The 26,895-nt window shown below is 37.1% G+C and overlaps 1 protein-coding gene across 3 annotated transcripts; it reads right to left on the bottom strand.

Annotated features, from left to right (window-relative positions):
• Positions 1-26,871, bottom strand: SLC35B3 (solute carrier family 35 member B3). 3 transcript variants are annotated; one of them, XM_056330726.1, is made up of 10 exons: positions 26,739-26,871; positions 21,914-22,192; positions 20,062-20,189; positions 18,410-18,564; positions 16,776-16,883; positions 12,017-12,114; positions 9,075-9,167; positions 8,557-8,668; positions 4,161-4,230; positions 1-3,046 (listed from the first exon to the last, which is right to left on the bottom strand). In XM_056330726.1, the coding sequence occupies exons 2-10, from the start codon at positions 22,112-22,114 to the stop codon at positions 2,896-2,898; spliced, it is 1,116 nt and encodes a 371-aa protein (XP_056186701.1). In that variant the 5' UTR covers positions 22,115-22,192; positions 26,739-26,871; the 3' UTR covers positions 1-2,895. The 3 variants fall into 3 exon arrangements, with proteins under 3 accessions (XP_056186701.1, XP_056186699.1, XP_056186700.1); XM_056330724.1 differs by having other exon boundaries at positions 26,652-26,759; XM_056330725.1 differs by lacking the exons at positions 20,062-20,189; positions 26,739-26,871 and adding exons at positions 20,498-20,619; positions 26,652-26,673.
• Positions 26,872-26,895: the final 24 nt, after the last annotated feature.

The following is a 26,895-nucleotide window of genomic DNA, read 5'->3' on the forward strand; positions in this document are numbered from 1 at the left end:
TTACTTTGTGGACAAGCCCTTATTCATATTTCACAGATAACACAAAATCAACATAGATATACAGTACAGAGGATCCTAAACCAAAATTATGTAATAAGAACACTTGGAGGATTGTGAGGTTCACTTACTTGCATGCACTATAAAGCTTATTAAAAAGCCAAAGAAACCCACAAACAGCAATTCAATGAAATGAAGGTTTTCTTAAATGTCTCCATGAAAGTATGAAACTGCCACAACAGGTGGAAAACTATGAACTACTCTCGTGTGTGCATTTTCTTTAACACACATATTGTTGATCAGCAAGTACTAGACTCACACCTATGAAAATAAAAATCTGACTCTTAAGCTATTAACACTAAATCTACAATATTCATTTCTGTATAAAAATAAGTTTTAAAAGTACACCTGCAAAACGAAACATTAATTTCTATAGGTAAGAAAATGAATAAAAAATAAATCAAAACTTCCCCTAATGTGCTTCATTAACTCAGTCTTGTATACAATAGAGAATAAATTAAAAGGTAAATTACCATGAACACTACACTCTCCAAAGAGAAAACACAGAGACAAAACTGCATTAAATAAACAGTTTGGCAATCTACATACTACATTTGATTTCCACTCAAAAGCTTTGGGAGTGACCTCATCTATTTATATACGATGCCAAACAAATTGTATTTACTAAGACTTTCTGCATGTATGGAGCTTTCACATAATTTGGTTTCCTGAAATTCAGTAAAGTTTAGCAATAGTGTTTACAGATGGCAAAACTGAGACTGAAAAATTGTTCAAAATTATGCTCAAATGCTAATTACCAAGTTCCACCAAGATAGTGAACAGAGCAGTAAATGTAACATAATTAACTTTCTTTTCAATGGTTAAAAAAACGTCCCTCTCTTAAGCTTTATAGGTAACGTAACCGCACTGGAAAGAGCAACCTCATCTAGTGAAAAGAATTCATGGGAATATAAGAGTTGATAAGTATTATGGGGAAAGAAATGTGTCAATCCCCCTGACTTGGTCAAATGCCCTCTTGCATCAAATTTGCAATTGTAACCCTTTTTCGTATCTTATCATAAAGCTCTGGCTGCAACATGAAAACCGATTGACAGGGCAGGCCATCCTTCTCTATCAAGATGTATCTGTCCATCAAACTCGCACCTCTCTGCCTTATCCAGGGCACAATCAATCATGCAGCAGCTGGGAATTTAAAAAGCAAAATTGTTACACGCAGTAATTTCTCCTAACTTGACAGCATTGGGTGTATATGGGTTGAAAAGCTTTGCTGACACACCAGAGTACTGAGTGCTGGCAACAGCGCCGTTACGTGGCACTGTTCTCCACGCCACTTGTCCCATTGTGCTAAGATGGCTACGTTATTCCATGTTCTATTTCCTAACATAATATGGCACAAGCTAGCTACCAACTCAGTAAGTAAAATCTAAGGCACATTTTGTGTCTGGGGTTTGACTGCAAGCTCCCTGGAACGGCAATTCTTCCTAAGTGTCTGAAAAAACATTTTGCACGTTTTGAATACTTTAATGAAGTACTATTTTTGGCAGAAGGCAATCCTGTGAGGTACTTCCATTCTTTGTATGTTCTTCCCGACTATGTAATTTTATGATCCAATTTACTTTTGTCCAAGGTGAAAGAACACACACCAAGATGCACCTAAGGGACACAACAACAAAAAAATCATGAGCACATGAGAATGAACTGTAAGGTGATTAGTATTTTTTTTAGTGTTCTTAAAGTGCTATTGTTAATTACATAAAACGAAAGAGATGGCAAGTGATTCAAAAGTAACTTCAATATGAAAGTAAAAGAGATAAACGGACTTAGTCTTCCTAAATTCATGATGAAAAAGACAGACTGCTAGTACATTGTCTCCTCCTGTCGTTAAATAAAGAAAATTGTAATCTGTACTCTAATCCTCTTCAGTTCATCACAGGACCACACAAAGACTGACACAATACATATACCAAATACATCAGCAGATGCTGTCATTCTTTACTCCAATATTGAAAAGATTGAAGAGCTTTGATTTTATGATATGAATTTAGAGGACTTCCATGTCTCTTTACACCACTATGATACGGAGGACCACAGGCCACTAAAAATTCTGTGTTTCACCACAGAATAAGCAAATAACAGTGTGTATTACACCACTGTTTCAGTCATGACTTTTTCATTTTGTGTTCTCACCCTGTTCAGGCCTCAAAGCCCATTCCTCCTTTGTAAAATGGGTGTTGACTGCACAAACTCAATCACTTTTTTGTTACTCGCAAGCACAAGTCAAAAAGAGTAACACTGTGAGATTTCCATAAAAAAAAAAACAAACCAATTATCACAATAAATACCAAGTTCTGTGATGATCTAATCAATAAATTAAAAAAAACCCCAACACTTTTATTTAAAAAGAGTGACAACATACCATATTCTAAACCCTCCACCTTTAAAAGCACAATTTGGTCAACCAGTTGCTGATTAGGTTCCATTAAATGTTAATACAGTATTACATTTAAATTACCCCGCCTAAACAATTAACAAAGAACCACTATTCTCAGATCAGCCATATGGGCCATATTATTAAAATGCCCAAATTAGTCTTCTACTGTGTCCCACTTGGAGTGCAGCTTCTCAGCAGTTTGCCAGGAGCTGCTGTCCTTCATTGCCTGGTAGGGCCATCTGACAGTGGCCTGCAACACCCTTCACGACGAATTCAAGTGCTCTGAAGAGAGGGCTCAAAAAAACTTGCATTTGTAGCAAACTGCAAGCAGACAATATGCCTTCAGCTCCTTTGGTTTTAATAACGTTTCCTTTGGAAAGTGAATCAGTTGAAGACTGTTCCAATAAAATAGTAAGTCATGGTCCAGACAAGGCATAAACCACTGTCTATACAGTTTGTGACAACGTCCTTGTTTTTCTTTCTTCCACACTTTTTTTCCAAAGACCATGCAGTGAAGGCAGTTTGATTTTATCCATATTCTTACTGTAAACATTAAGAAATATACCAAGGACAACCAGTAAGCCTGACCACACGTACCTAAAGAGGAAGGAGAGGAGGGGGGGAAAAAAAAAAAAAATCATTAGCATTTTATCTGTAGTGATTACATACCGATATTTGTGGATTAAAAAAAATAAAGCCCCTACATTAAGGAAAGAAGAGTTTTAAGAAAAAATTCCCCAACATAAATTAGCGACTCAGAAAGAATTTGCATGAATCTTTATCTTTACTAGCCTTCCACCATTCCTTTTCTCATCCTGGCTGGAGAGCTTATTAAGGTGCATTTATAGTTGAATAATAACAGAACAGTAGCTGCTCTTTCTCACATGAATAAAGCAGTCCTGAGGGGTTTTACTGTTTTTCCTTCCTAAGGTTATGAGAGCTATACTCTCAATTACTGCTCCAAAATGTGTTCTCACTCAGTGCCTTACATCCACACTTCCCAATGTAAGCTCCTTTTCGTTTCAGCTCTCCATTAACTTAAGCCTCAAGATTTTTAGCTGGAATAAAATCCATTTGGGCATTTGCCTGTAAGTTTTATTCTTAAATCTCAGATAAATGTATACATAGCAATTTAACTGAACGTTATTTTGTTTCAAACTAGCAGCAATTAGGATCTATGTAGCTACTCAGCTGCATTTATCAATGTAAGCTCTTCCTTGAAATTAATAAAAGGGAAGAAAATAAAACTAAAAAATCTTGCAGTTGAATGTATCAGGATAACAGAAGCTTGCAGTTATTTAAAAGGGCTAGCTAAAAACTTAAACTTGAGCTCATAAAAGGGGAAACAATACCGTTGTGGAGAAAATGCCTTCCGTTAGCCAAATCTTCCACAGAGAAAGTACCCAAACAATTTATTATCACACACACTAGATATTACGTAAGATTTTCATTAAAAACACCCCAAAACCCACCAACACACAGAACAGCCTGTCTTCCAGACCTTTAGAAAAATGGAAACTATTTTCTCTGGCATGATTAGCATCAACAAGCCTGCAATATTTACAACAGATTGCCAACATTTGTAGAAGATATGAAATGAAAAGCATTAAAGCCTGAATATGATTAATTATTGTTACTATATTTCCATGATCAGGAATATGACCTTTTTTTTAGAAAAGATATAAAAAAATTTAAAACTATAAATACTTACTGTAATGTGAATGGCTTTGCAAAGAACAAAAAAGAAAGCACAATGGTCATTGCTTTTCTTCCTGTTGTTACTGCAGAGGAAAACAAATATTTACTACTTTAAGAATTCAGTTGCAGCAAAAGATTGTAATACAGGCTTCAATATTAGTAGATAACCTCATTCCATGATTAATTATCTGGCTAAACCAATGACCATCCTTGGTGCAAACACAGCCTGCAGATGCACTATCAGTCCAGTGCAAAATTGTGCTAGAAACATACATTGCTTGAAACAAGTACACTGTGTCAGTACTATCAGCTCCAGTCAAAATATCTGCAGCAGAGAAACTTCCAGAACAAGACTTGCTATTTAATAACTCCATGCTAATCAGTTCAAAATATCTGAGAGCAACAAACAATTGTTGCATGTAGCTGATGGCATAAACTAATCTGTTAAAGCAGAAAAAAGTGGTATCACTGTTTGGATACACCAAATCTCTTGCCATTTCCACCTCATGTTGTTACACACAGTTCAGTGGTGTTTTGGGCTTTAAAGTGGAATGGGACCATCACCTTGTCATTCTTTTGAAGTTACTGAAAATTTACCTAACAGTGCAGAGAAATACAATTTTGGTCAGAAACCGAAGAGACCAAGAACATCTGACTTCAATGACTGCATTAGGAAGTTTCCATCAAAACCATTAAGAGACCTTCTTCTGTATGTGGTATCACTAGGAGGAATCAAGGTAGTAAGAAGAGGTGAGAACACAATCCTGTTACCAAAATGGAAGTAAACAATCTGTTTGGGTTACTCTAAAATTAACTGTAGCTCCAACAGTTATTTGAACAATTTCAATGCTATCTGCTATGAACAAGAACACAGGGTTGCTAGCAAATTGTGTATTGGGAAATCTATAAAGTTTATCACTAAACCAAAAATCAATAAATGAGTAAAAGTTATAGAAAATTAAAAAATAAAAGTAAAAATAACAACGTAGCCAGGCACACAAGTTTAGCTATGGAGGTTAAGGGTCTGAGAAGGTGTTATTCCACACAATAGTGCAGGCTTCTCACTACAATTGTCTGTACCTAAATAGCCCTACATTTTTTAGCAACAAAAATTATTTTGCTTACCACAAAGTATTTTTTACTATACAATACTGGAAAGCCTTACTTGTATAACTACATCCACATGAGTATTCCTGTAACATACTGACAACAGGAACCAAGGACTACTGATGTATTTTCATGCTGTTACGGCTCCTAAAGCAAGTTTCATTCTCCCCAACCCTCCCCCCCAAACAAATTTTTACTTGAAAGCATGTTTTTCAGCGGAAGAAACAGCCTCCACCATTGCTTTACCTGCCCTATCCTCAACTTTTTGGTAACAATTTTCTTTACATTTTAAGAAATTTATGTGTATCGAATAAAATGATTTTCTATTACATGAAAAATTGAATGAGAATGAAAAAGAAAATTGAGTTTTAATTAGAAAACAGTTTACAGATGAATAATTTAAAAAATGGTTAAATTACTTCAGTTTTTCTAATTACAATTATTTCTGTTCTTTCAAATCAGTTATTAATTAAAATATTTATGTAACCATTTCCTTCTAAATTAAGTGCCTTTTCTTCTTTTTCCCCAATTAAGTCTGACAATTTCTCATTCTGCTAATAGAAATACAATTTTCATTAAACTCTTTCACCCCAGTCCCCCCCAAGAAGGGGGAGGGTGTATGGGGGGTGGGAGGGACAGTAATGAATGTAGCATTCTTCCAAAGCACAATAAACATTTTCACATTGCTACAGGCAAGACAGAAAGGGCTCAAGTGTTAGGACTGTCAAGGTCAGGCATAAGAAAATCTGGGAAGGGTTTGCCATTCCACAGCATTCTTAAACATTTTTTAGCACAGTAAGACTTCTTTTTTCTTTCTAAAGAGCTATTTTAATGCATGAACCAACCCTCTCGTCTGGGCCAATTTCCAGTCAGGGGGCATACTGAATTTTGTTAAAAACAAACATAAAACAGAAGCACTATAGAGGAAATAATTAATAGGAAAGCAGAGCAAGCAATCCAATCCTCAGGTCGGAAAACAACCGTCTATATCCTCCTCTCCACTGCTGGGGATGAAGTGAGCAGCTTTTAAGGGTAGAGGGAAGAGAGGAAGGTTGCATCTGGCTACACCTTCCCCCTCTGGTCCTTGTGACTAATATTTGTAGTTTAAAAAAGGTAACCTCAGGAAGGAATGAGCCTGCTGTAACTGTTCTTGATAGGCTACTGTAAAGACTATAGAAATTATAGAAGCAGCTAAACAGGCAATGACTGATTCTTGAAAATACACTCAAGTTACATTTTAAGTTTAGAAGCAGCAATTTTCTACAAACAATTTTATGTTCTATAGCAGCTGCATATAGTGAACAATAATAATTTTAGGGAGAGCCTGAAAACAGGTGTACAGGAAGATGATGAAAAATGACCAAGTGTCAGACTTCTCCTTTAGTGTTGTTAGATACATAAAAAATGTTAAACATTAAATTAACTGCTGTTAAAATGAATGGCAGGGTCATTTCCTCTTATTCCTGCAGTTGAGGATATTGTGATATGTATACAGTTGAGTTACTTGACTGTTTTACAAACTCATAATAATACAGGTGACAAGCATTCAGCTGTAACACAGTTTTGTCAATTGGCTGTAGCCAGCTTTGCCACACTCGGGTAACGCCGCATGCTAAAATAGGCCACGGTCTAACAAATACAGAGGCAAGCCAAAATAAACCAGTACAAATAATTTCTGAGTTGCAATTTCTGTTGCATCTGTCTTACTATCGATACCTTTGATTTAATCAGATTCTATACCGCTTCTTCCGTTAAGGATCTCAGGCAGGTAAAGTATAGGCTGTGAACACACTTCCTTCTCTGAAGCCATACGGTTCTCCTTCCACACAGAATATATTTTGTTTTAGTATTTTTCTTTGTTTCTAAGGCACACATCGGCCAATGCACTACTAAAGACCAAGCACCACTACTCAGTGCAGTGTTGAGACTCACTGTGCTCAGTGGCTTCCTCATTCATGGAGAGCCAACCTCAGCTATTAGGATTTCAGTCTCTCCACGTGATTTTCCCAGACCGCTGATTACTCAACATAAAGGGTATGTCCAGTTGTATATGTGATAAGAGTCAAGTCTGAATATCTATAGAGGTAAAAAATCTATAATGGTTGTGACTGCTTCTTGCTTCACATCCTCCTTTTTCCTCATCCATCTGGATACACACCTGGAACATGTCAGTGCAGATAGGTCTGACTTGCATTTATCGCTAGGTAATTATTGTATTATTAGGGGAGAACACCTTATCACCAAAACATTCATTTGTGCGTGAACTATCACAGAAACAGACTCTTTCTTAGCCTGGAGAGGATTCCAGTAACTTCTGACATACTTTAGGGACTTACATTGTTCCACAGTCACATGTGGCTAGCAGACACACCAATGAGCGGCCCAAATCTTTTCAACCTATTACTGATCAGTGTTCTTTACATTTGTTTCTTCTGATTGTCATATGCTGTACTCTAAGCATTTAACAGAAAATACAAATGCTTCCATTTTTTGTGGGACAATTACATTAGAAGCCTAGAAGAAGATCTGAAAGCCTGGACAGTCTACTTCTGTTCTTAACAATAGGCTTGTGTCTGTCCTGTGAATACACAAGTTGCAATTTAGAGATAATACAGCAGCTGTTACACAGCTCACCAGAAGCTTGTTTAGTTCAAACCATGACTTCCAAAACTAATACACACCCTTTACTCCCTTCAGTTTAGTAAAAAGAACTGATGAGACTATCACAGTGTCAGAATTTGTTTCACTTGAGTTCCTTCTGAACTGAGTCTGGAGTGTACGTTTAACACGGCTAGAGCAGCATTCCACTGAAAGTGTATGGACATTCAGGAGCTTCGGGGGAGTTCTTTATAGTTTTTCTAGCAATACCAATTGTAGGAAATCTCTGGAAATTCTGTGCTTAGAGACTATGACACTGCCTACTATGCCTTACTGGAATCCCCTTACTTTTTCTTCCATGCTTCAAATAATAGCTGTCTTTTCATTACACCTTGCTATACATTTCCATTGCACTCCTCTGTTTTGAACGGTGTTCTTTCTGCACTAAAATATAGCACAGGCTATATGCACAAGATTACTTAACAGGCTCTTCAAGGTTGAAACAGTGGAACAGAAAGAACCAGGAAGCTCTCAGACACATAGTAGTAGTGAAGATTCATGCTACACAAACCATAATGAGTCAGCACAAAGAACAGAAAAAAAGCCAGAGTAAGAACAATTCTCAAAAGCTCTGTCTTAAATAATAGAATATGACTACTTTGTGTTTTTAAACCAAAAGCAGTAAAGATATCATTTGTTCATACCTGTCACAGCCAGAAGGGCACCAAAGATTTTAATCAAAGCTAGAACAAAGGATATGCCAAAATACCCAGTCAGGGAGAAAAGGAATGCATAACCGTAAGTCTGAACTGGATGCTGCAACGACAACAACAAAAAAGCCTGTTAGGAAAATGTAAAACAAACCCTGAGGTATTGCAAAATGACATAAACTACAGACTTTAATCAACTGCTTGAGCAATAATAAGCTGTTCAACAATGCATTCATGCAAAGATCCTTATTTAATTTTAGTTAAATAATGGAAAAATAATAATGCAATTATAAGCTCATAAGACTGGTCCTGTGATTTTGTTGTTTTTTAAAACATAACCGTATCTTATACATCAAGGACTGTAACAACTTGCTTAATGTATGAATTATACAAGTTAACCAGTTTACATGATGAAAACATAACTTTAGAGAAGTAGTGAGATTTTCTAAACCATACAGAGCAAAGTTTTCCAATGAGGTTCTTCATAGAAAAAAGGAAATCTTTACACCTACCTTTGAGCAAAATGTTACTGCAGGGCTTAATCCACTAGTGCATGTTAATCCAAATAAAATATACACAAACCCTATTGAATAGGAATACAAAACCTAGAATAGTTTAAGAGAAAATAATTACCAGGTGATACTATACAAAAGGACAAAATTAAATGCTTTCAAATGCCTGGTCCTATTAATAACGTTCAACTTCTCAGAGCTGAATCTGCAGTGTTTGAAGGTATTTTTACTAGTACTTCTGTAACAGCTGATGTACAGTGAAAAGTGAGTAAGTCATCTTAAGACATTCTTCCTCCTCACGACTACATAAAAACAAGTTTTCTAAGCTAGTCAGTTAATAATATCCTGAGGTCAATGCTGACTGTGGTAAATCCTTCAAATTCAGGATTTCACAGCCTAAATAAAACTACACACAACTATGTAATTTAATAGTTTGAATAATACGTTCAACATATTTCATTTTCTGCTACTTATCCTGCATGGTAAAGATCCATATTGCATTAAATGTGCAAAGGGTAGCACATAATCACCATAATCTGCCAGAATTGTTACATGAGTTTCATCTGTCACATGTGTCACTTCTGTTGACGCACATGGCGCCCCTGCATTACGGTTATAGGATACAAAATTTTCAAATATGACCAGCTCTAGCCTAGTTCAGTACTCAGACTATACTCAGCAATCAGGTAAACTCTTAATTTTGTCTGTACCCTTATTTAATGCATAGCTTCATACATCAACGAAAGAGTCTTCACCCTACCCTTTCCCATGTAAGGGCAGCAACCGGAGCTGGAACTGCCCATCTGTACACCCTCCCATGCAGTGGGAGGCATTTGGGTGTTTGGGGGACATTTAGTGGCCTTTTCTTGTGAAAAAGGGAGACAGTGAACAGAGCTACTGTATTTACACATTACTAGCTAGAACACGCTGATCTACTTTCAAAACTCAGTGTCAATTACAGGCCTACTTCTTGTGACAAATTTAATCGTTTTCTTGTTATACAATCTCAATTATTTGCAAAAAAATTATGTAATAACAATTAACAATGCCATGAGACAACAGAACACTTATCTAAAGTGGTTTTTAAACTAATAAAATATTATAAAAATATAAATTAAAATAAATAAAATAAAATAAAAATAAAGGAGGATGACTATACGTTTCAACAGCAGAACTGCTTTCAAACTCTTAAAGAACAATGACCTGATCTTCAGAGTTCTTATTTTGCAGTGTTTATACACACACAAGTTAGTCTCTAGTTCTTCATTTGCCATCCTGCTTTTCTCCCAAACTACCCAAAGACCTCACTTTCCACAACCAGGACTGAGCATCACATTGCTACTTCCCCGTTAGGCAGTGTGATGTAAGTCACCTCCTTAGAATCACACACAAGGCAAAATTAGGTATAACCTTCCAGAGCAGGTTACTATTTCAGCTGCAAGTCATCTTTTCTCTTTTCATAACTGCTTAATCCAGGGCAAGTTCCAAATTCGGCAATGAAACAGAGATCCTGTGGATGACAGGTTCCTTCACTATTCACTTCCAGGTCATTGTTCATTAAACATCATCTCTGCTTCAGAGGACCTCTTTAAGTTTTTACCCACAGTCTTCAGTCTCAGAAGAATGATTTCTGAAATTCTGCTTGTACTTCTGCACTAAATTCTACAGATAAAATCCTGGAGTGTAATCTCTAGGCCTCAAACAAACAAAATCTTAATATCCTTAATCACACACTGATTCTCTACAAGTAGTATGAGTATGCAATATGAAGACCAACATTTGTCAGACTAGCGCAGAATAAAAAGCAAAGTTCTGGAGATAACAGGAGCTTTGTAGGTAAGGCAGTTAACAGCTGCCAGATGACTGTTACCAAGATGCAAAGTGGGCAAGAAAACAGTTAAGAAATTGTATTTTGTTTTGGATTTCAGAGATTATAGGTATAGAAGGCTGCACTGGGTCAGATGAGGTCCATGTAGCCAAAATCTCTGCCTCCAGCAGCACTCAACAGTGAATATTACGGAGTACAAAAATAAAAACATACAACAACACTTTACAGGCATATTTTTCTACTTCCCAGAAACTGGCAGCTCAAACTTCTTGAGACAACCTACGTTACTTTCAGTCTTAAATGAAGCCTCATTCTAATGAATTTGTTATCCATTTATGAAGCTATTCTCATGAGAAAGCAGATTTTGTAGTTAAATGTAAAAAATATGCATAATATGATAAATTTCAATATTTTTTAACACGTGGCATATTCAATTAATGACTATTATAATAAAATATTTTCTTTTATTTACTTGAATTTAGAGAAAACGATGCCAAATTCAAACTTAAGTTTTGTCTAAAAAGAAAAAAATTATCAGGCCATAGAAACAGATAATCCACATTCCAAATAACATATAAAAAATACAAAGCCAAGACTTTTTCAAAATTAAGTCATCGAGTCAAGAGCACACATTCATCCGTTGTGAAAGAGTTTTATGGACTTCAAAACCTTCAACAAAGGCTGCTTCTAAAATACTAGCACACTTGAGTTCTAAGTCTAGCAAATAAGAAAACCAGTGTGTTCCATCTAACACATTCTCATTTATACCAGAACAGTATATATATTTCAGACATTAAGTGCATAATCATACATAAAACACTCCATTGATTTCAGGCCTGCAGAGTAGACAAACTATTGCTAGAAATGAGTGTTTCTATAGCTGCAATATACATGTGAAGTTGCACACAGAAAACAGCACCCTTGAAAGGTTAAAAGCCAACCAACCAAAGAAACAGCAGAAGTCCCCAAACAAACAGAAAACCCCAAGAGCAGCACAGCAAGAGCTCTTCTTTACATATGCAAGAGAAAAGCAGATTGAAGTTTCATGTCTTGTCATTGTATGCCTTGTCTACGATGGAACATGTTCTTTTAAAATTGCAAATCTGGTATTTACCATTTCTGAATTAGAACCATTGTGCAACTTCATAGCTTTTTCCTGTACATTTCCTATAACTGCATCTGCGCAGAGGGCAAGGGATATTAGGACCACACCTAATATAAGAAACAAACAAACAAAAACCTGTTCAGAATATTTATCAGCAGAGTAGTGTCGAAAACCACTCTGTACTTACCCTGAAAAAAATAAAAAAATCTCAGGAATAGAAAAATAATAATAAAACCCTCTCTGTATCGTACTCTAAATGTCAGCAAAATTATTGCATTATACCAGTATAAAGCGATGTCCACCCACACTCCCTCCACCAGTTAACCCCTGAGCACTGTGTATCTCTAAACTTGATAGGAGCATCGGGACACTGGTATAAAGAAGCCAGCTGTAGTTTTTGTAGTAACAAGAATGAAAGACTGGCAATTGCATTTATTTCGGTATTTGTAATGAAGGTAAATAACCAGAGAACATACTCTTTTGAGTAGTTAATTCTAGATTATTTTTTCCCAACAAAGGCAAGTAGAAATGTTAGATGAAATGGTAAAACAAACATAAAAGATTCACAGTGGAAATATTTCGTTACCGAAACACTAATTTTAAAAAACCTACTGTTCAGGTACAAATCCACGGGTTTAGGTTACCATATTTGTTCACAACAAAGTCACTGCACAGTCAATAATGTAACCAGCTTTCCAACAACAAAAATTAGTAACTCTTTATCCATGCCAGTCACAATTCATTTCCCAACCTCCAACGATTCTTTCATGACTGCAGCAACTGTTGTATTTAATGAAGCACACAGGTTGAAAATACCGCTTTTCTTAAGTATAAAACATCACAGACGGTAACAGTCATCACAATCATGTTTACTGTCTGATCTAGTCTTGGCTCCTTAAAAACATTTTAAGTGTCAGGGAAGAATGAGGAGAGGAAGACTAGAAACAAGCAGTGTTATGTTTTCTTGGTATTATGTTCTTACTATCGGAGGTCTCAAAACAGGCATGCTGATGGACCAAATGGAGTATAAGCTCCTGACAGAGGAAAAAAATCCCAGCTCCCAGGATTTTCAGAATTGAAAGATTTTTAAGACCAATAAAGTTTAAGGTGGCATCTCCTTGGCAAATTTTTGGATATATGAGAACTTCCAAACCAGTGTTTTTAGTTTGGGAACCATTTCCTTTTCCAGGCTAGACTTACGCAACTGAAGCAACAGAAAAAGACTCTTCATTATTTAAAGTTATCAGGCACTGGAAAAGGTACGAGTCAATGGAAATGATAAAAGACATAGATATATTAACTACATAGATTCAGTTCTGGTCCAAAGGTATTATAACACCTCCAGCTTAGCAACAGCCTTACTGCAGATCACTTCTGTAAAGTGACACAGACGGAATATGTCTCCATCTGTCTTCTCTATCATGCTTGTTCCATCAGTGCTTAATGGCCCAGGCATATCCCTGGGCAAACACATGAGTTCAGGACTGGATTGAGATGAAAAGGTTACCTGGAATCTGAAGTGCAAGTGCACATGGAAAGGAGAAATGCAGGGACAAGACAAATGTCAGTATTACATACATACACAGTTTGGAGCATTAAGAGAAGAATTACTCCACTCATTGTGATAGCACTGCACCTGCCGAGCAGCAGCAGCAAAACCACAAACGGGACCGGTAATGCTATGTAGTATGCCAAGCATGAAATAAAACTCATTGGAAGAAGTGGTTCTAAATTAGTTCTAAAAAATTAAACCTGGAGGTCTTGCACCAGCAGACTTCATTGAAACACTACATTACATCGTGTTTTACGCTATTAATGTGACACTTGAAGTCATTAAAATACTGGATCTACCAGCGTTCCTCAATAACACATTCTCACACTTGCAATCCCCACCACACCAATGTGTTAGGACCAGTGAGTTGTTTGGAGTTTACTTGCCCATTACTCCAGGTTTTTGAAGGCTGCTACACATAAGATTGTAAGACACAGTAGAGGCAGCTAACCAAGTAATATCACTTAACAGTGAAGCTAAGGACTAAACACCCCAGTCTGCAGAAGACTAAACTTCAAGTGTACAAACAGTCCTAGGGTGGAAGAATTTGCATGCAATTGATATTTTTACTGTGTCTTCCCTGAAAATAGTTAATTTCCGTTTACACCTGCAATGCCAGAACAGTAGAAGTTCCCACAGCAGCAATGTTTCAATACTGTCTCCTTCTGCACACCCATCTCTTCTGGTTTCTCTTTTGGATTATTCACAGCTATTTAGGATATCTACCACTGCCTCTCCAATCTGATAACGCTATGAGATGCTTTGAGCTCTTAGCATCAACTCCATCTTGAAAAATATACCTCTTCCTTAGTTATAAATATATACCTGTTCTGTCAGAAGAGAGTTTCAATTTCTTGGCTGACTTTCATGTGTAAACAAAATCTGTGCAGATTCCTGTTTTGGCCCAGCAATACTGGGAGGTCAGATTTCAATAGCCAGGGACAGGGGAAGAGAGACGGGAGAGATGAGAAAAGAACTTGTGAAATTGTTCATCCAGATATTATTTTATGTCTGCTCATGCACCATTTTTAGTATTTGCATCAGAAAACAAAGAGATTATATGTTTTGTTTAACTTCACAGCATGGTTTTGCTCTCTTAGTACTATGAAATGTAAAAAACCTTTGTTCTTAATGAATTAGTCTAAGTTCTATGAAATCATGCTAGAATCATACTAGTTTGCGTGGAAACAGTTCTACGTAAATGTGCATGAATCACTGGCACAAAGTCAGGAATTTACAGGGCAGTAAGTAGGCAGTAACATAAAATTGCAACTTTAGAAAACATCCTTAAATTTAACATTTGTTTTGCTGTTTTGTTTCTGAAAATTTTAATAACCTTAAATACTTTGTTATTTCTTTGAAGATCCTCTGTGAAGATACAAAATTAAATTCTGCGTCTCCGCTTTCAGTTCTTATTCCATGATTTACCTCAAGAAAAGTGTAATTATTCAAAAGACTGTGTCATTTTGCAGAGTGAACAAAGTTTTTAATAATTCTTGTAATTAGTTTTAAACTTTGGCAGCTCTGAATTTCTGCAATACCAAAACCCAGTATATTTCTTGAAGGAAAGGAGCATCTATTTCCATAATTCATCCAAGAAATGGAAAACCTCAACCTTTCTGCTTATCGTAAGTTTCTTCTGGTTAAATTAAGTGACATAGGAATAAACCAAAACAGCTCGAGAGGGAACAGAGAACTACAGAAAGAACCTTCTCAGAAGGTGAGAATTTTGAATCATGTTCCTAAGGGGAGGTCCAGACTTTCCAATTCTAACTCTATATTCTATTTCCACAGAACTAAGTTCCTCCAAATGTTAGTGCTCTAAGTTTCAATATATACAAACTTGTTTGAAGTGCTCAAAATAGATTAATAATTAAATACAACCCTGTTTATTCTCTGAAGACGGTTAAAGTTTTTTATCTTGTGCTTTGCACATCTTTGAGGGCATCAGGACTTTGGGACATTTGCTGCACTTTACCTTATCTCATTCAGTTGAAGAATCACAATTTCCAAACCTTTTCAGAATTAAATCATAGCACACATTTAAAACAATTCAAATTTTACAAAAGGAATATATTAAGATGTGAATGCATTTAGAGGACACAGTCAAAAAGGGCTGTAATGGTAACATATATCTATATATCAGAAACACTAAAATATAATTACATGCTTACCAGCACCATACTGTACTCTATATTTTTTTTTCAAGTAGCCACCCAATTACACCACACAAACACTTTAAATGCACAGCAGGTTATATAATTCACATGCTTTTAAAATTTCTTCCACTATCAGTAGCACTAAAATTACATTAAAAGGCATGAGAATTAATTTATGAGCAAGGCAAAAAAGATACAGTTTAGACAACATCACAAATTGATCATTACTAACACTAGATGAACTAACTATATTGTGAGGGCAAAAAGTATTTTCCTTAAAACTGAGAACGTATTATTATTTTTAGGAACAAAACATCCAAATCAGTGCCTCCACTATTAAGAAACAAAGGTTTCACACTGAACGTCTGTCATAATGGTCGTTGCAAGTCGTCTCAGAATTTCATAAGAAGAATGCACAAAAAGTTGAATATTCGAAAGTTTTTCAAGGTTCAGTATTAATCCAAACACTGGCCAAGTAAGTAATATGGATTTTATAGATAACCAATTCTTCTCCCCTGTCATTTGAGAAAATAATTCCAGGAAGTTTTCAAACCCAAGCAGGTTAAAATATTTTCTTTGCCTCTGATTTCACACAGTTAAAGTTAGAACGTAGGCACTCCAGCTAAGAACTACAGTGAATCTGAGTGAGACCACCAATTAATATAAAATAAATGGTTCTGAAATGGAAAAAGAATTAAAGCTTAAGACTCAAACTGGAAAAGACAACTGATGTTTGGAAGTTTAAAAATGGTCAAACTGAATTTTGTTGTATTTATTTTAACATATCTACTGAGAAGAAAGTACTTCTTGAGAACAAGCATGAGATTTCGACCTAAAGGGTGGAATATGCAGAAATTCTGAGAACCTACAAAGTAACACTTAAAATAAAGGCCTCTTCTGCCACAGACAGAGTTCTGCTGCTGCAAAGCTGCAATGAAACATGCATTTTCTATATGATACCTGAAGGCACTCCACCAAGAACTCTCTGAACTTCTATGGAACTGTTCTTGGGAAAACCAAGTATTTTGTTGAACTCTAAAATGTAATATATCTTTACCTGTCAAGTTGAAGTTTGGCGCAACTGTGCTGTCAGCTAAAGTAAACCATATCAACCCAAGACTCATACACAGGGCAGCGGACACATCTGCAATATTATAACGTTTTCCTACAAAAGCAATAAAAACAACATGAATGGGCTGTTAACACTCTCAGAATTTCACATTTATCCTGTTTAGCACACTAGAAGCAAAAGGGAAAAATGTTCCAGTGTCATTCTTTTACTTAAGCAGAAGACTTAATGCCCTGGCCTTTCATGACTGGAATTTGTTTCTTCTACAACAGCAGCTGCTAAATGGAGGAGGACCTTAACAGACAGTATCTGATTCTTGTGGTCAATTTTAGTTTTACTCCTACTGACATAAAGCACATTGTCCCTGACAAAGCACCATCTCAGCAACTTCAGGACAGCTTAGATGTTTTCTTACGATTTTTCCCTCAGGCAAGACATTTTGGCTGCCTTTACTGATCAGAGGGAAGTAATTCCTGAACACTAACAGATGATTTGCGTACTTTCAGAACGCTACATCATCTTTTAGTTTGGGAGAAACAGGATGTAAAGGAGGGGGTGCAAAAAGAAAGAAAATTGGGAAATGGAAAGGCAGGAGTTAGTATATATGGTTTGAAATAACATGTTCCTTTCCCAGATGCTATACTTTCAATATAAGCTTCCATGGTAACTTAACTGAAGTGAAAATGTTAACTGAAATTTTTTAAAGCAATAATAAAAAGAGAATAAAATCACAGCTTCTGAGAATACAACACAATATAAAGTTTCATGAAGCTTTAAGGGAATACTAGTTGCTCTACAATAAAACTATATAGAATGACTTCTGATACAAGGTAAACAGTGTGTGTGCATGTGCATATGTAAACTTGTACCCTCCTCTGAAAGTTCAGCTTCCTATTGCAACTAGGCCAGAATTAACTACACAGAAATATACAATTCTAGATTCTGTTCTGTAACGCTTGCTCATGCAGAGATTTACTTACTTAATCAATCCTTGTGTATTGAACACATAGAAACTTTTATCACATACATGAGTCTTCTAAATCCAGAAATACTGACATACGTTTATTCACATAACTACAGACTTTATCTGTGCTACTCCAGATCCCTTTTTCTGTTCTTGGAATATGAACTATGACTTTTGGACTAGCCAAAGACATGTAAAGTCAGGTGTACTTCTGATTACATGTTCTAGCAAAATTTAGAAATTTTAATTAGGAATTTAGGAACAAGACGAGTAGGGGATTTCTTCACAAATCATGGCTGGATATTTTCTTTCCCATTTCAAGTTTTCTATTTCAATACTGGAAATATTTTATTTGTGACGTGATTAGGTTTAGAAAACATCATATTACATAAAAATTAAGAAAGCATCCACTAAAATTAAGTTTTGCAAGTGACCTGTGAAACTTTTTTCCCCACATTTTCTGTTGGTATAATTGTATTTGTACATTTTCTGAGAAGATGCTTCAGAAATACACATTTTTCCTCCATAGGAAAATGCTACCTGCCCCTCTCCATTCCAAGAGCCTCAGTGAAATTTAACAAAGTACAGGATTCCATACATGCCAGCCTCCCAAAGAAAGAGCAAAAAAAAGTCATCTAATAGCAAGTTTAACACTTACCTTGTATAAAAACCCCGCCTATCATAACTGGAATCAGTTTACAGCACTTGAAGATGACTTGAGTAGGGTAATTCAGATATCCTAAAGAGGTATTGGACAAACCCATAGTTCCCACTGTTAAAAATGCTATTATCATGTAGGTTTTGCCAGGAATTCTGCAAAATATAAGCACATGAATCTTGGTATTACAGACTCATACAGAGGAGATTTAGCATGGAAAATTTAGATAAAGCAATATGTTTTTAATACAACTTGACTATCTTTCTCACTGAATTTCATTCTGTAACAAAAATTTAAAAACGCACATAAATCACTGATTTCAAATTTCATTTATTTTAATTACTGCTAATAAACAGCATTCAAATACAAGACAATAAAAACTTCATGACTCATGAAGCATTCAAACAGTAATTCTTTAACCTCCTTCTAAGAAGTTATATTATTTACAGGAAAATCGAGACAAGGTTTCAGGTAACTTATCAAAGGAAATACAGAATGTTGGTATACCAAGATATTCTGAATGTTAGTCCTGTCATGGTCACTGTGTCAATTTTTTTGGTGAAGCTTTCACATGAACATTGACATTTTTAGAATAAGGAAAGTTGAAAAAAAGTACCATCGTTTTATAAAACTCAACAGAACTAAGAAAGAAGTGATTCAGATATCATGAACGGAGAGGCTTATTGAACATTTACAGATGTACTGTTTGCAATTTGATGAAATTATCACCTGACAACAGATGATACGACAGTAATTTTTAGCAATCACTGTGCTCACTCTGTGATTTTTTTACAGTTATTGTGCATATGTTCAGCTATTTTTTCACGCATACTCAGAGTCACATTAAGCAACATAAGGAGATGTCTTGCTCTAACGCTGTCTTATCCATAACTCATTATATGATGTAGGCATTCTGTGAGGAATGCAAGAAAAAATTACAATTTAAGAAAGAGATTTCAGCATAAAAATTAGGATTTTTTAATCTTCTACAAGAAGATGCCTAAATTATAGCAAATAAAATGTAAAATGTGTTTAAGATCTACGTTTCCAACATAGCTTACTTACAGGGTCATGCTCTGTAAGCATTAGTAACTACTTGGTATTCAAAACCTAAATACCAGTTACGGAACACTCAAAAGGTAACTAAGCAATATCATCTGATGCATCTCAAAAAGTCAGATAACTTGAAATACTAAATAGTGAGTGTTTAAAAGAAAAAAAATTAAATTAAAATTATATTGTTTGGCTATAGAAGAATTCTATTACCTAAAATCAGTATATGCAAAATCAGCTAAGGCTGACTACAGGTAAGGAAAACCAGTTATGCTCAGCTAGGCTATAATACTTTAAAGAAATTTTAAAATATATGTACAGCATGACAGCCTCTATCCAAGCTTTCAGAGGGCCTCAATATACAGTTTTCAGAGGCTGTAGTTGGGCAGGAAGCCATAGAAAGGCTGCACTGTGTCAGATCAAACTATCCCATATCCACACAATTCAAGACAGCAAGAATCTCCTGGGTCAGCTGCAGTGAAAACCCAGAATAATTTTGTGGCAGGGTGTTACGAGTGCTATCTTAAATGAAAAATGCAAAAACTAAGCACATCCTTTGAAGCAAATCTACACAGCCATATGGCAAACAGAGAGCAGACCTCTTGACACTCTCCACGATGCACAGCATGCTAGAGGAACCTCTTGGTGAGGAGGTGCCGTGGGGTTTGAGGAAAAGGTGTTCAGTGACAGATGGCTTCAAGTGATGTGAAGTGCAGTTGGCCCTATTCTGAAAGTGATAATCACAAGCAACACATATGAGTCAGTCTGTATCAGCTACCTCAAGGACAGAATATGCTCTGTAAGTGGAACAAAGTGACAGTAGAGTCAACAAGACTACTTACAGGTCTGAAATCTAAGCAGGTGCTTACAAAACATTTTCTATCATTGTCCAGTAAAGTCACATCATTTTAACTATGGAACTGCTACTAATGCCTCACAGTATTCACATTCAAACAACAGAAGTTAAATTTACCACAAATATCAAATGCTTCTAATTTGATGGACAGTGGGTAAAATGCTTGGAAAAACACATACCTTCTCCTTTTGTCCTGAATCAACTGCAATTCTATTAGTCCAAAAATGGAATAAAATCCAAACTGCACTAAAGTGAGGTACCAACCAAAAGGTTTAAAACCTTCCACTGAAAATATCAATTCCTATAAAAACAAAAACCCACGAAGATCACATACATACACCAAAATATTACATCAAAACAAAACTAACAATTTTTTTTTCCTTCACGTACATGCAAATCTAGCCTTCGCAGCTGATGGTTATTAATGAGAATTTACCTGCCATACATAACTTGCAAAGTATTTTAAAAGACAATTTAGGTTCTCCAAAATGCAAAGAGAAAATTTACTGCTGGTGTAAATCCACTGAAATTAATGGATTGATTGATCTGGGGAATACATTTGATCCATTATTTATCTCAAATTAGATGTCCTCCTGTCTGCTTTTCAGTTCATTTACTTCAGTAGACTGTTTTTATCCAGAATGTATAAATAGCTCACAATAAATCAAATACAAAGTTTCTCTTACAGACATATTTACTGGTAGTTTTCATCTCATAGGAAGGCATACCTAATGTTTTGAGCGCCTACATTAAATAGCACTTGTGAGCTTATAAATTTGCAGTCTGTAGGAACATTTAAAATCAGAGCAATTTGTTATGAAAAAATACATGCACTGTATAAAGAATTATGTAGATGCGTCAGTTATGGAAACAAAAGGCTACCTAATACTTTCCTTTTTGAGACTCGGCTTTCAATTACTGGTAACTGTCTAACTCTTTGGAACTTTATTATAAAAAACTTCTCAGCTGTTTTTGAGAACTGCATTTGAAAACATGGTGACTTTTAATTATCAGCTTTTTAAAGTCACTGCTTTATTGAGAAGACTCACTGAACTTAAAAAATATTTAGAAAAGGAACAGAAATGTAGCTGCTCAAGATAAAAGGGAAAAAGTTAGCAGGAAGAGAAAAGTCTTAACGAAAACAGCATAAGAATTATGCTTCTGCTTAACAACCAACATCATTCACATTTCAGCTTTGTCCTGAAGGGAGAGCAGAGAGCACAATAGACTGTACGGCACTCATGGACTCAAGGAGATCTAAAGGTTTCAACACCAATGAAGACTCACATGTCAGTCTGTATTGTTCTACAATTTGGTTGTTTTCAATAGACTATGAAATCACATTTAAAAAATACATATTCAAAATAATATTGAAAGGTATGTCTTACACACAGAAGTAAAAGATGAGGTCCAACTGAAGGAAACCTTGCAGGCACATAAATGGAATTTTACATTATGCAATTACTGTTCTTGAATTCTGAAAGCTTGCCTTTGCAATCAGTATCTATTTTAAATGACTATACATATTAAAATACATACTATATTACGCTATTGAAAAAGAAAACTGGGCTAAGACACAAATTCATAGGCTTTACCTGTAAATATCCATAGATCAGATAAAACATAAAAACTCCAGAAACACAGATGAAAAACTGAGTAGGTTTGTTAAATTTGCTGAGATTCATGCCAAGAACTACAACATCATCTACTGATTTGATATGAGGAGACATAGTTTGAGATTTGGAAGGTACACTGATGGAAACGTATTTTCTTGATGAAGTGAATTTCAGATCCATGATTCCTAGCTCGCTGCCTTCGGTGCTATTGTTATCTTCTTTTTGCTCTTCTATTTCCGTGGGTCCTCTGCCTGAAAGCTGAAAGAAATGCTAGTTAGATAAGACATAACACACAGCCTTCCAACAGTAACAGTAAAGAAATGTGGCATTTCTTTATATATATGGAAAATATAAAGATTTAAAAGTTTTGTTGGAGTGTTTTTATTCACAAATTTTATTTATCTTTTCTGATGTTCAAAGTTAAGATCAGTTAACGTAAGAGGCCAACAGCACTTTATGAAAGCACTTTTGCTTCATGGCAGGAGGTAGTATTCCTCCTACCCTCCACAAAACAAACCAACCAACCAAGCCCAATACACCGGCTGTATGAAACCAGCTTGAGCTTCACAACAGCTCAAACTAGCCCTTTTATGCCAGTACTCACAGGAATGACTGCTTGGGTGAGAAGTGATCTCTATGATCAAATCACAATGAAAGATCCAGTACTGAAGCACTGTGGTTCTGTCTACTCTACTTCATTTCCACAGTGAAATATACCAGACTAGTCCCCTGCATGGGAAGCCTTCCTAAAAACTATGAATTCAAGCCTATGATTGGTTACAAACACCAAACTGGAAGAAGTTATCCCCTCATTCTCACATTTATTTACTATTTCTCAAACACTTCTGAGGAAAAGAACAGAAGATGGAAACAAGAAGATTAAGTAGCCAGTCTCAGAAATTAGATTAGTTATCTGATGAGGTCTATGGTATGGCAATCCCTTTAATATTAACCACATACAGCCATTTCCACATGTAATAGAAAACAAAATTAGATCACTGAAGCCTGGAGAAGGAATTTAGCAGCTTAAAAGATTGAGAGGCAAATAATTCTTTTCTCCAGCTCAGCAGAGTATGATGTTTCAGTCTTCCCCCACGCCCCCACCCCCCCAGCCTCAAGATAAAACACACTGGTCAGTTGTCCCACGATTTTTAAGTGTAGGTCAGCATCTAGTTCAGCAAGCAGTCAGTAATTACATTGTTTGTCTCAACTATTTCCTGGTTTGTTCTCCCCAGCTCAAAAATACTTTTCATCACACATGTACAAAAAGTGCTTTTCCCACTGTTTTTAAATGGAAGAAGTGCCAGTACACAAAAGTTTGATCACGTAATAAACGTAGCAAATGTAATCTGCATGGACATTGGTAATTTATTATACAATAAAAAAATGGCAAGTTTAGCTGAAAAATGAAGGATTCATATAAAACTTGCAATGTGGTTACGTTTCCTTTTTTGATAAAACATACTATCAGGTTCGAACAAGGTTCCTATTGAAGTCAGTCCTGAAATAATAGCTTGGGGACTATTATAGGAGTTTACGGACTATAATTATTATTTGTGTTTAAATTCAGAGCTCTTCAGTTGAAAAAACAAAAGTGAGAGGTAGTGAGTTTACCCTTGTGGACTGTTAGCTAATCCCAAAATGAGGTAACCATAAAAAAAAAAAAAAAGGAAAAAGAGAAAGTTTAAGTAGACTCTTTTCAGTAAAAACAGAGAAGTGCCAGTGTCATGCAATGAAGCACTAGTGAGCCTTCACATACAGTACCATACAGAGTTCTGATCACTCTCAAAGAAAGATTCAAAGAACTGCAAAAAAGGCTAAGAGGATGGAGGAACAGATTGCCCATGTTATGAACTGAAATAAGATGAAACTGTAACTTGTCTAGCCTGGCAAAACCCCGTTGAAAAGAAAATAGACTTGCTTACAATAAAAGTATCACAGGTATTACCACTAAGAAGGAAAAATAATTCTAATTTTAAGGACAGCAGAATAAGAGCAAATGGGCACGAAGTGACCACGAACAAACTTTACTAGACGCTACCTTTTCATCCGTAGACTACCTGTATTCTAGAGCAGCCTAAAAATGAAAGAAGGAATAACTGAACTAGTTTTAACATTAAGTTTATGAAAGCAGTTATGTAGAGCTTTTAATACTGGGTGTGATGACTGAGCAGTCCCCTTTAATCCTGTGTTTATAGCATTGTACCACTAGGGAAAGCAGAGTAAAGGTGCCTGTCGAGATACTCAGTGATCCTTACTTGGTCACTATGCCAGGACTACTCTCCCCAGATGAACTGCATGCAAAGTTAGGACTCCCAAGTACAAGTCCAAGGAGTAAATCACCATACAGGAAAGACACTGTATTTAGAAATCTACCCATTGCTGACATCTTAGCTGAATGTGTAATTTCATGGGTACCTGCTCAAATGTTTCCTGACCAGTGTACGCTTCCTCTTGACAGGCACAGAGCATTTGTTAATGTCACACTTTTCAGCAGGAACAAGAGCTGAGACTTATTTTTCACCTAAACTGTAACATGACATATGCCCAGCACAAGACACAGCCATGTACTGTCATGGACTTCAAAATGGAGCGAATTGTGTAACGCATGGTTTTGTACATACATTTTCCACTTTGTCCACTAATTTTGATATTATTTGTGTGACAGCCATGTTAGGATTGGGAGAAGTAGAGGGAAGAAGAAACTGTAGCAAGTATATTTATCTACTGAGCCTGGCTGGGATTAAGTTAATTTTCTTCATAGCAGCTTGTATGGCGTTGTGTTTTAGATCCGTGACCAAAACAATGCCGATAACACAGTAACATTTTAGCTATTGCTGAGCAGAGCCTGCACAGCATCAAGGCCTTTTTTGTTTCTCCGCCTGCCCCAGTGAACAGAATAGGCTGTGTGCAAGATGGTAAGAGGGGGCACAACCAGACAGATGACCCGAACAAACCAGAGATATTTCATGCTATAAAGCGTCATGCTCAGCAATAAAAAGCAAGAGGAGGGGGTTTAGGGAGGTTAGTCATCTTTTGCTCAAGAACTGGCTGGGCATCAGTCTACCTGTGGGAGAAGCGATTGACTTCATACCACCGGTTTTGTTTTCTGTTTGTCTTCTTCCACTTTTCCCCCACTGCTTAAACAATTTTTATCTTAACCCGTAAGTTTTCTTGGGTTTACTGCTTTTCCTCTTCCTCCATCCATATGAGCATGGGGAGGGGGGGGGGGGGGGGGGAGTGAGCAAACAGCTGCATAGTGCTAAACTGCCTGCAAGTGTTAACCCACACCACAATTAACACATTTTTTTCTGACTTTCAGGCATTTACATTCAAATTATTTCCTCAGGAACAACATCGGTTTTTACAATCTGTACATTTAACTTCTTGCAGATTACTGAGTCTACTGCTAAAGTAAGAAGAAACAACACTGATAGCTCTAGTTACACCCAAGGCCATCCATAAGAAGATGATGTATAGTAATTGTTTTTTCTCTATTGTGTTCTAAAGGAAAAAAAATATTACTGTGTTCAAGAAATCCTTCAAGGAACATTATTTAATAGCTGAAGAAACTTTAAATGTATGTATCCATTTGAAACACTATCCACCAAGTAATTTCATTACCAACAGTGACAGAACTCTTCTGAAGTCCACCATGACTTCTCAGAATTATTTTTCTAAGTATCAAAAATGCTATTCACCCTCCTCTCACCAAAATAACTCAAGCAACTGATTAACCTTCTGAACAAACACGCAGCAAAAATCTGATTTATGAAGAGTCAAGTGGCTTAAGAGCTGTCCTGATGTGAAATAGCATATTCCTCTCCTTTTTTTTACTCCTGGGTAAAAATGTATACGCCACATTCTTTAATCAGAGACTTTTTGTTCCTTCCCCTTTGAAAAAAAAACAACCAACTATGCAGAGCAAGACTTTAACTTAACACACAAGTAAAATAATACAGTGATTGTATATAAAGTAATTTTACAGTAATAAAAAGAAGCAAAGAAACACGTAACTAGAAAAGCAAAATTTCTTTGTCCTCCAAAAAGTTAATGACGTGTACCAAACATGGCAAAATCATTACAAAGGAGCTGGTGTTTTTATTTAACCCTGAAGAACATCCATTAAAAATATCAGTTTGGCAGAAACTAGCATCTCTGTACTCTCAGAAAATTTGCTCGCATAAGCCATGCAAGGCAAGTTCCACGCTGGCCCTGGCCAAGAGCCATTTCCTTTGGAACCACTTCCACAAACGCCTGGTGGCAGGACAGCTGCTGGCACCTGACAGGGATGCTCCCGGTTACAGGGACACAAACATACACCGGTGAGAAACTCGAGCGGATCCTTTACTTGGTGGTCCCTGGCTCCTGCCCCGGAGGCAAAAAAAAAAGAGGGAAAAGGGACAGGGACCAGCACGACCCTTGAAGCCTCCTCCGTGCCCACCCGCCCGCGCCCAGCTCTCCGCCAGCCCAGCCGCCCGGCGCTGCCCCACGCCGCACCCCCAGGCCAGGCCAGACGTGGCTCTGCTCCAGCACCTGCCCCGGGCAGCGTACCCCGGAACCGCGGCAGGCCGCCATTCCTCGCCTCTCCCCCGGGGCAGGGCACGTCTCACCGCACACGGGCCCCCAGGGCCCCCATCCCCTCGGGCCAGCCGAGCCCCCCGCCAGGCCGCGCCAGCCTCCTCCTGCTCCGGGCCCCGGCCCCCGCGATCCTCACCGTCGTGGCCATGGCCCCCCGCTACCAGGTGACGCTCCCCAGGAAGCGACCCCGGTGCGTGGGGGAGGAGCAGCCCCGCCCCCGTACCTGTTCGGCGGGGGAGGGGCACGGCGGCCGCGGCCAACCCTTCCCCTCCGCCGGCCGCCGCGGCGCCCGTCCCGCTCGCTCCCTCCAGCCTCACGCGCCGCCGGAAGTGGCGGCGGGGGTGCCAGGGGTCCGCGCGAGCTCCGAGCGCATCGAGGGA

This window comes from Falco biarmicus, chromosome 3 (genome assembly GCF_023638135.1).
Source record: "Falco biarmicus isolate bFalBia1 chromosome 3, bFalBia1.pri, whole genome shotgun sequence".
Lineage (NCBI taxonomy): Eukaryota > Metazoa > Chordata > Aves > Falconiformes > Falconidae > Falco > Falco biarmicus.